At 28.8% G+C, this 10508-nt stretch overlaps 1 protein-coding gene across 1 annotated transcript; it reads left to right on the top strand.

The window, feature by feature from the left end:
- The first annotated feature begins 4082 nt into the window (after window positions 1-4082).
- Window positions 4083-7956, top strand: LOC105618920. The gene is made up of 9 exons (XM_012200453.1): window positions 4083-4158; window positions 4400-4526; window positions 4688-4789; window positions 5115-5240; window positions 5440-5579; window positions 6023-6169; window positions 6489-6725; window positions 7103-7384; window positions 7691-7956. Exons 1-9 carry the CDS (start codon window positions 4083-4085, stop codon window positions 7954-7956), a joined length of 1503 nt encoding a protein of 500 aa, XP_012055843.1.
- The last annotated feature ends 2552 nt before the right edge of the window (window positions 7957-10508 follow it).

The raw sequence follows: 10508 nt of genomic DNA, 5'->3' as shown, positions 1-10508 counted from the left end.
GAGATTATATATATAGGAAGAAATAATAGATATACCTTTCTCTGTTGTAGGATTTTGATAAAATTGCTTGTGACCAGATTCTGATATAGGTCTCTAGTCTCATTTTATAAATAAAACATATAAGAACAGTAGAAAATTTTCTCTTATAAACTCTTTTGAAAATATGATTTTCTGTCGGTTAACGAACTATTTTGAATGTAAATGTGCATCGTTTGCATTTCTAAAGAAAGGGCAAGCGTATCAAAACAAATGCAAAATGCTTTTATTTCGTGGCTGCTTTGAAATTCATTCTGGAACGACATTCTTTTATGAGATTAAACGCGAGAATTTAAACAGTGGAATTTTATATTCCAGAGCAAAGCGGCTACGAATATACTAACAAACATATATTTTTTATGCAAAATCCGAATGTGCAAACTGTAACTGCTCGCGGGTACTTTAAGAAGGAAAATTGAATTCAAATTGGTTAAACTGAGGTTACTTTGGAAATCTAATTCAAATTAAGTGACCTCCTTCCGAAGAACGAGTGCATTGGATTAAGTATTAAAGAACGACGTTCGATATTTTAATTCATTTAAAAAAACTTTATTATATATTATGATATATGTTACTTGCAAATATCCAATTGACATATATTTTAAATATTTGATTTAAAATTCTAGTTATAAACTTTTTACAAATTTTATATGGATTAAATAAATTTTTATAAATAAAGAAAGAATTGAAAAGATTAATAGTAAATAATCTATAATAATAAAAATTATTTATAGATTTATAAGCAAACAAATATAAGCAAACAAAAAAAAGAATATATAATGACAAAAAAATAATTACATAACATATTTTTTATTTAACATTAGATATTTTTAAAAGTTAAATATTTGAGATTGGGAAGAAAACTCTTTGATAAGATTATACTACAATTTTTTTTTACCAAACATAGATCTTCTTTTCTACTAAAGTTTTTCAATAAGCTTCTACCAAAGTTTAACACTATTTGTCTTCAAAATGCATGATCAAATTAAATTCTACAATCCCTTTCGTGTCGTAACCTGACAAAATATCTTCAGCATTTCAAGAAAAAACTTGTCGTATTTATTTCATCGAATTCATTTCATCATCGGAAAAAATGTTTTTTCGTCTTTTTAATTTCCTAACATGTGATCCTTTTTTAAATAATTTCCTGCTATATCGTAAATAGAATATAAAATGTGCTTTGACCATTCATCGCGACTTTTGCCCTGTAAATCCTGTTATAAAAAATTATTATAATTACAGAAAATTGAAACAGCTAACCTAATTATATTGTTTATATGTACATATAGATATATATGCAATATTATTTTTTAAATATAAAGTATGTGTCTATATATTTTATGTATAGTAATAGTATTATTTTCCCATCATTTTTATTTCAACAAAAAGTTATTATAATATGTTATACTTAAAAAAAATAATATAAATTATTTATTATTACTCTCTAACTCTGAATCAGTGGTAGTTACTAATTACTCAGTGGCATACTTTGCACCGATAATCAGTGAAGTTCAATTAAAAAAGGAAGAATATTATATAATTAAAATACTGATATTCGCACGTTAATTTCAATTTTTCAATATCATATTCATTGAATTTAAGCATTAAAATAAGTTAGTTAAATCACACAAAGATTAACTAGGTTAGGGATCTTACATTTAATTCACTGAATACATACACAGTGGCATACATATTGTATATATTTAAAAGATGTCTTAATATCGAATAACATTTTAATGATGGTTTCTTCATATCAGATGACGTTTTTGTATTATCTTGACATTGGAAATTTTTAATCTTTGATATTAAACATTTCGATTCTATAAAGCTTCCAATAAAAATCCTTTAATTTATATTTTCAAAATAAAGCTTTGCATTGAGGTAACTGCCGTATTCTTAATTTTTGATTAATAAAATTTGCATTATAAAAAAGTATTAATTTTAACAATTATCTTTACTTAATTCAACAATATCCATAATACGTTTATTTAAAAAAAATTGATGTCATGTATTAAAAAAAAATGTCAATGTATTCTCTCGTCATCTCAGAAATGTTTCCGGTTTACTGCGTAAAAATTAGCTTCAGCGAAATTAGATATGACTCATTGAGGAGAAATGAAGATTTATCGAAATTTTTAGTAGATGAATGTTGCACTTATCACGATTGAGCGAATTAATTCCTCGACAAAAATTCATTTCTTCGACAGACTTTCGCGATGTGCCTGGCAACTTCCTCCCTTTATATATTTTTTCTTTTTTGAATAATTTCCTACCATCGATTATGCGTCCTATTTTCTCATTTTCCTACGTTATCACCTCTTTCTTTCTCTCTTTCTCTTTCTTTTTCCTTGATTATTTTCTTCTTTTGGAATAAGAAGGTTATATCGTTCAAGAGTTAAAAAAAAAATGGAGAATAAAAGCGAGATCTCGCAATGCGCATAGATCGCAAAGTTTTTTTGACATCTTAGGGTTCTTAAAGAATTCATATATTCACTGAGAAACGGAGTTTTTACCTTACATCCCAGATATTTTCCATCCTGTTGTATACGATTGCATAATGCACAGTACTATATGCTGCATCTTATATTGTATATAAGGGAAATTCTTCTTTTCTGACAATTTCAATATAGAAAAAAATTTACCAAATTCCACTTTTTATAATTAAAACAAATTGGAATAAAGAGAGATAGTTATTACTTTAATATTGATCGTGTCAACATAATTATATATCATAAAAATATTCGTCGCAAAATTTTTTATTGGATAAAATCAATTCCGCTCAAGAAGGGATCTAAATTGTCTTTGTCGCACATTTCGCCTTGGGATCATCGTAATAAATGGCTTCATTGGAGTAAAATTACGGGTCAACTTGTTTTCACGAGTGCGAATAAATCCGTTTTTTCAATAAAATGGAAAAAGACTTGTTATAGATGCATTTGGATTAGATTTCTTGCAATAAACAATTTCCGCCAATGAGGAATTAACATAATAATACAAATAGAGTTTATCTTGTTTTATATTAAAAATGGCAGGCCTTTTTAGACACTTTCATTCAAAATAAAATAAATTAATTCTGTTCTTATTAAAAAATATTTAACTTAGTACACAAGATTAGGTTACATTATTCGTGTCCTGCGCATTTCTTTTCTTTGAAATATTAAGAGCATCTGGTCAAATATTGGTCTCTCTTCTTTCTAAAAAAATTTGGTATTTAGAGAACAAGTTTTTATACGTTACTGATCTCAATTCATGCATATCCTTTAGAATAACTCGGAAGTTCATCTCTGGGTCACAAATGACCCATTGTGTGTACTAAGTACAGAGTATTTTTTTGTAAATAAAAAAATTTTTATTTTTTCATTATATTTATATTTAACTACTTTCTCGTTTGTATTGCGGGAATACTTCACGAATTATAAAAAAAAGAATTATAAAAGTTTATTCATAGTCATTATACATAAAAAAATATTTAAATATATTTACTTTATTGCAATATTTAAATAGCAGTTTTGAAATTTGCATAATCAAAATTATTTAAAAAATTCGAATTCAATAAAAAAGTAGATAACATTGACTTGATTCGGATAATTTAGTGTCATAAACTTTATTGTATTATTATTTTTGTATACAAAAGATTCATTTTAAATAGAAAAAAATATTTTAAATAGAAAATATTTATTTTTCTAGTTTTCAACATTTTTCTACAATATTTTCCGACACTTTAATATTACCATCTCATTATAAAATTATACGAGTACTTTTTATTTTTTTCCTACAAAACTTCTATAATATACTTTCTCAATATTATCAGAAATTTTTTACATTTTTATATTATTATTCAAATAAAAAATGTGAAGAATTACGTATAAATATTTTTATTATTTTTAATTTAATAATAAAGAAATGTGAACTATTTCTAATAATTTAAAAAAAATACTTGGGAATTCGTGAAGGCAGATCCCCTATCGCATAACTGTCGATCTTATGTAACAGACCAGTTTTATCATAAAGAATCTCGGCGACCTTGACCCAAATTTAACGAAATTATGAGATTGTTGGCGAAGCCTAGAAGAAAAGATTCAAGGCTGAAGCGAGTGCAGCTAAAGACTTATATGACCTTCAGTTTGTTTTTTTAATTTGAAATTTTAAATCAATTATTAAACTTGACTTTGAAGGTACAATTATTATCAAGCTCATTTAGCAAAATGATTCTTGATTTGTAGTACAATTGAATTAAATAGTATTTTATATTTATGTTTGCTTCTCGTGTAAAATACTTTATATAACTTTCATCGAATAAATTTGCGATCTCGTATAAAAATTTTTTCTCTTACGCATTCTATTTTTCTATTTTTTGTTTTAGGATACGGTCACATTGCACCAAAAACGAAAAATGGAAAAGTAGTGACTATTTTTTATGCCATTCTCGGTATCCCGCTTATGTTGCTGTGCCTATCAAATATCGGAGACGTGATGGCGTCGAGTTTTAGGTAACAGATAATGTTTAATCATATATAAATATAAGTTCCATAGTAATAAAATAAAAAATCTTGACAAAATTTCATATAACAAATATAAAATATTTATCTATTGTACTAGTTTTCATTAGCGCTAAAAATTGTTTTTTTCTTCAGATTTATAATATTTTTAGGTTTCTATATTGGAAAGTGTGCTGTTACATATGCACGAAACCACCAAAAAAACGACGAGGACGTAACAATCTGATTAGGTCGTATTCTGTTCGTCAACCAGGGTAATTTTATATATAATATACAAATTTTTTTAAATATTTTGCTATATGAAAATGTAATAGAAAGAAGAGAAATTAGAAAAAGTGAAAATCTAAATTTCATATATAAAAATACAGTACACTGTAATGTATAAAATAAAAATTATAAATCAATAATGTAATATGTTGTACAAGAAGAAGGTTCCTAAACATTTATGGATTTTTATTTAAAAACTGAATAAAAATTAAATAAAATTATTGACTTCTACATAAATTAATCTGTGTCCAATGCAAATAAAAATTTATGCACTATTATGTAGTAACATGAAAAAATATTATTCTTTACAAGACGATATGGATCAAGTAAAGGTTCTTCTTTTCATCGATCCATCAGAGTGAGTCAACGATCAGCTGATTCGGCCTTAGGACTCTCCGAAAGTATGACAAAGTCTTCGTACTCTGATACTGATTGCAGGTAAGATCATTTAATTAATTCAATTAGTGACCTTATCTTTCAAATAAAAGTATATCATAAATATAGTTTTTCTAATTACTTGCTAATTAATGTCAGTAATCAGTTAGTAATATACTGCACAAATATATTTAAATATATTTAATATATTTAAAAAGTTATAGTAATAAAGAATAAATATATAAGACTGAACAAACTGTAGGTATATGTCTCGACGATTGGAAGGAAATGAATCAAAACCAATCGGTTATACACCTTCTACATATCATCCAATGGAAATTAAAGCCGCAACTGTGCCACGTTATTCGGATATTCCAATAGCGACTCCGAGAAGCGTAAGAGGTATTTTTTAATCGATTTTATCAATTGTTTATTTCATGTTAATTTTAAATTGATTATAAAGTTGACAGATAAAAATAATATACGTAATCAGTTGTATTCCAAACTAATTTTATAAAAAAGGATATTATTTTGTCATATACAGACAATCAAAATACAGAAACAGATATATGGCGAATAATTAAATTTTATGTTAAATTTAATTGAATCTCTCTATCTCTGCTGTTTACTTTGTTTGTTATTTACATAATAAAAGAGTTGTAAACGACATGTCGATGTCACATATGAAATCACACAGAATCACACGAGCGAGATACAAAATGCTGTTAGATATTAATTAATTAATTAATTCAAGCGCATCGATTGCGCCACATTACATTCGGTATCGACTCATCGATTAATTAAATAAATCGGCTGGTTTGCGTTATTTGCATTACCGCGTACAGCCAATCCCAAAATAACGACACAATCGCTGGATAGAAAATTGCTCATGAATCCGAATGAAGCGGATCGCTCACCGGTTTTGTGCAACAGATATGCATTGGATGATTTGGAAGATGAAACGTCAAGGTGGCAATTGCCTCAAAATAAAGGTGAATGTTAATATTATTAATATTATTAATTATACATCAATTATAATTCTGGGAATTATATTTGATATATAATTGAATACATAATTGAAAAACAAAAATGAATAATCTTTTTTTCTACATAAAAAAAATATTGACATATTATTAGGTATTTATTGTTAGATATATCACATTATTCCGTACAATATATTATTCGTGTTATTTCGTATATGATAACACTATTTATTAGTTCAGGATTCAAATAATATTTATTTAAGATGATGAAAGACACCATACTTTGAAACAATTTTGAAGAAATTAAATAAAACCGATGTTATTACAGTCGAGAACTCAGAGAAACCGCAAAGCACAGAAATGGTTGAAGAGTTGGATGGTGTTGAAAAACGAACTTCGTTTAGATCTTTGCCGAGAAGATGTCTTTCTGTAGAAGGAGCTACGACGACGAATAGAGCGAGTTCATTTTCAGGACATCGACCAGCTTCGATCTATTTGGAAATGGAATATATGAAAAGATCGCAGTCTAGCAAAAGTAGACGCAGTAGGAGCAATTATTCCGTTGGTAAATGAATGGCGATATAAACATAGATTAAATTTCAATCATATTAATTGAAAATAATCGATTTTTAATTATTTATTTTGATGGAAGCAACTGATTATATTTAAACGACTTATGTAAATGAATATTGATATTTAAATGAGAGAATCAAGTTTTTAGAATAAAAATGATGATATTCGATATATATATATATAAAGTATAAAATGTTTGCAATTTATATTTATATATCTAATTTAACTTATATTAAATATATTTCTAATTATCGAGCATATTCAAATTATCCAAAATTACATTGTACTTGCAAATATTCAGATTAATGAAATAATAAGCTAATCAATAATGCGTGCGCATATTTTTTGATTAAATTAATCTTTTTCTAGCGCGTTCTTATAAACGGGGACCGCCGCCGTCGCCTAGAATTATGTCACCGATGGGATTTGCCGTTCATCGACAGGTTTATGCCGATGATATTGATTTTGACTACGATTACTATTCTGGTATGGATGATCAGGAAAGACAACCGACCAAGCCCGTGCCTATTTGGCTGTGTGTCTTTCTGGTCGTCAGTTATATACTTGGCGGCGCTTACCTCTTCAATCGGTGGGAAGGTTGGCCGTTCCTTGAGTCGGCTTACTTTTGTTTCATCACGTTGACCACTATCGGTTTGTTTTCCAATAATTAATAATTCCTTTTTCGCTGTTTACCAAAAGATATGAAAGATATGCTACTAATTATTATTTTCTAAAATTCATTCCGTTAAAACTAGTGATAGCAATCTTATTAAAATAATATATATTCATTCGTAACATTCCACAGAAAACATACAGTAGACATATAATATCTGTATGTCTTTTGAAGGTCTTAGAGGCTTTACTTCTATTTTTATCTCTATTTATTAATTAATCTTGCATTTATTTTGAACGCTATGACATGAAACTGGCACAATTTCCTATCTTTTCTATTTTAAGGTTTTGGCGACTTTGTGCCGACATTGGATGCGCACGAGGGCATCGCCCTTTGTTCTCTCTACCTGCTATTTGGAATTGCCTTGCTGGCAATGAGCTTTAATCTGGTGCAAGAGGAAGTCATCAACAACGTGAAGAGCGTCGCGAAGAGGCTAGGTATCATCAAAGAGAGCGACGATGAGGAGAAAGAGGAGGAAGAAGCCGAGGACTATGACGAATACGATGCCGAATACGAAGATGAAGTCTATGAAAACGAGCCCAAGCTCTGATTTCGTGGTTTTTACTATTCAACAAGAAGATCTGGGGCGCGAGTTATCCATCTTCATATACATAGTACAAGATTCAGGGTGTTTCATCTAAATCGATATGTGTCAATTTCGTGATAGATAGATTTGATTTCTCGTGAATCGATAGTTTTCAATTCGAGTAATCTAGCTCTTTTCACGTAAGTCAAGAATAAACACAAACGCATGCAATTAGATTAATTTAAAAACACAATTTATTATTTCAATTATCTTTTTCGATTTATAAATTCAATTATTACAGATCCAATTATTAAAATACTATATATCTAGATATTATTATTACTTATATTAAAATTTTAATTCCTTAGGACTTTCAAAGAGCTTTTAATTTGGAAACTTTTTTAATTTGGAAATGTATTATTTACACAATATTAATAGCGCGATACTGAAAAGTTTATTATTATTACCTTTTGTTATGTATTAATAAAGTAATCTAACTGTAGATTTGGTAAAAATTATTAAGATGTTTATTTATTTAATGTACATTATTTATAACAATTTCCATTTATTTTTGCATACTTTTTAAATTTTCTTTTGCAAAAATAACGCGACACAAAGATAGTAACAAGCGCAACGTCTCATTTTTAACTCATTCATTTAACTTGCTCAGGAAGCTGTGGAACAGCTAAAAATCTGAGACTGTACATTTCCATAAAATAGTTCTACGTTCCAGCAGTCCCTTAAATTTTCTTCGAATGCACGCGACGCGAGAATACGATTATCTTCCAACGGGTACGATATTTTCGTGCGGCTTACTACCTTCCGCGCACAGAAAATTGTTCTTACAATATTTTCCCGGACGCACTTGCCGCATGCAAAATTCACGCTTGCTATGCAAATCCCTTTCATCCTCTTTGCGACCCATATATATACGTTCTCTTACATTTTCGCTACTATGTCCGCAGTTGCATTTCGTCGTTTAAATCGCGAGGACGTTAATCGTCTCGACGACGGCAATGGCGGTGGCGACAGTATCCAGTTAACGGCTCCGGTTTCAACGACTCGATAATCGCGCGATAAAGTCCACTCAAAGAAGAAATAATAGTCGCTAAGAACTTTCGTTCGCGTCTATTACGAATGAACAATCCTGCCACCGACGAAATCTGCATTTCATAAATTTTAAAGCCGATTGAAATGACATCCCTCCTCTCTCTCTCTTTCTCTGTCCTTCTATCTCTTTCGCATTTCCTTAGCGTCATAAAATTATTCTCTATAAAAAAAATTAAATATTTTTGCCTAAATATATACATCAGTGAATGATTGATCATAATGTATTGTTAATTGATCATTTAAATTAAATAAGATATTAAAAATTGACGAGAAAAAAAACTTTTATTCTAAATATATTTTTGTTAACATTTTGTTGGCTTTTTTAAATGTTAACATTTCAACATTTTGTACACAACTGGATCATCGAAACAGGTTTGTCTATACCGGGTGTCCGACAAGTCTGACAATTCGACTAGTTGTACAACCAACCAGACCCAGGCGACTTGAACTCAGTTATTTTCGGCGACGCGCTATTTTGGGATAATGCATGTCGTGACGCGGGGTGCCACGGAGAAATCAGTTTACGGAGAAACTTGGTCGAGATGGGTTGTTCTCTGTATGTTTGTGTACCGGCTCAGATTTTATCTCGATTATCATCAAACATGGATCTTTTCGCAAAAGCGTAGTGCACAATGGGATGTCATCGCTTGAAAATTAATTGCTCGTTGCAACGTGTACGTGTACGCGCGTAATAATGATGTAATGAGAATATCGGTCGGAGGGGGGATGCTGAAATCGAAACAATTAATAGTGCACGTACTGTATTATTTTGAGGAATCGAGGTGCAAGGTTTTCACAAAGAATCATAAATTTTTAAATTAATCGCGATAATATCAATAAAACTTTCGGAAAAATGATTTATAAAAAAAACGAAAATTGTAAATTAATAAGTAATGCATTTTTCTAACACGTGATAGCGGAATCTTATAATCGTCTATTTAATTGATATGTTAGTATATGCGTATATATGTACATAATTTTCGTAATGAGAATTAAACGCAGAAATCTCGTCACAATTGATATAACGCACGAAAGATATGAAGTAAATGTTGATTCCAAGATTTGATCAAATATAAAAGCTTTTGAAAATAAATATTCACTTCAGAATATTCATCACAGAAATGTTTCACTGCTCTAATATTGAGACAATAGTAAAAGAAGAAACAGATTCCAATATTGCATATTAATTTTTACAAATAGATTACAAATTGATGTTAATTCTTTAAAATATTTTATCATTAACATTCTATCTATGGTAAGCCATCTTCATAATTCGGGATAGAGTTTGATTCAAACATTAAAATAAAATATTTTGTCAAGTTTATAGAATCATAATAGAAAAATATTTCATATTAATCGTGTGTTAAAACACAGAGACTTGAACAACGTGTAAATCTTGTTTTGTTGATTTATTCTCAGTTTGCGAAAATTGTCTAAGAAAATTGAAGAAAATTAAATAAAGTCAG

Source organism: Atta cephalotes, assembly GCF_000143395.1.
Source record: "Atta cephalotes unplaced genomic scaffold scaffold00001, whole genome shotgun sequence".
Lineage (NCBI taxonomy): Eukaryota > Metazoa > Arthropoda > Insecta > Hymenoptera > Formicidae > Atta > Atta cephalotes.
Note: the sequence above shows the minus strand (reverse complement) of the source record. Positions and strands in the feature narration are given on the sequence as shown.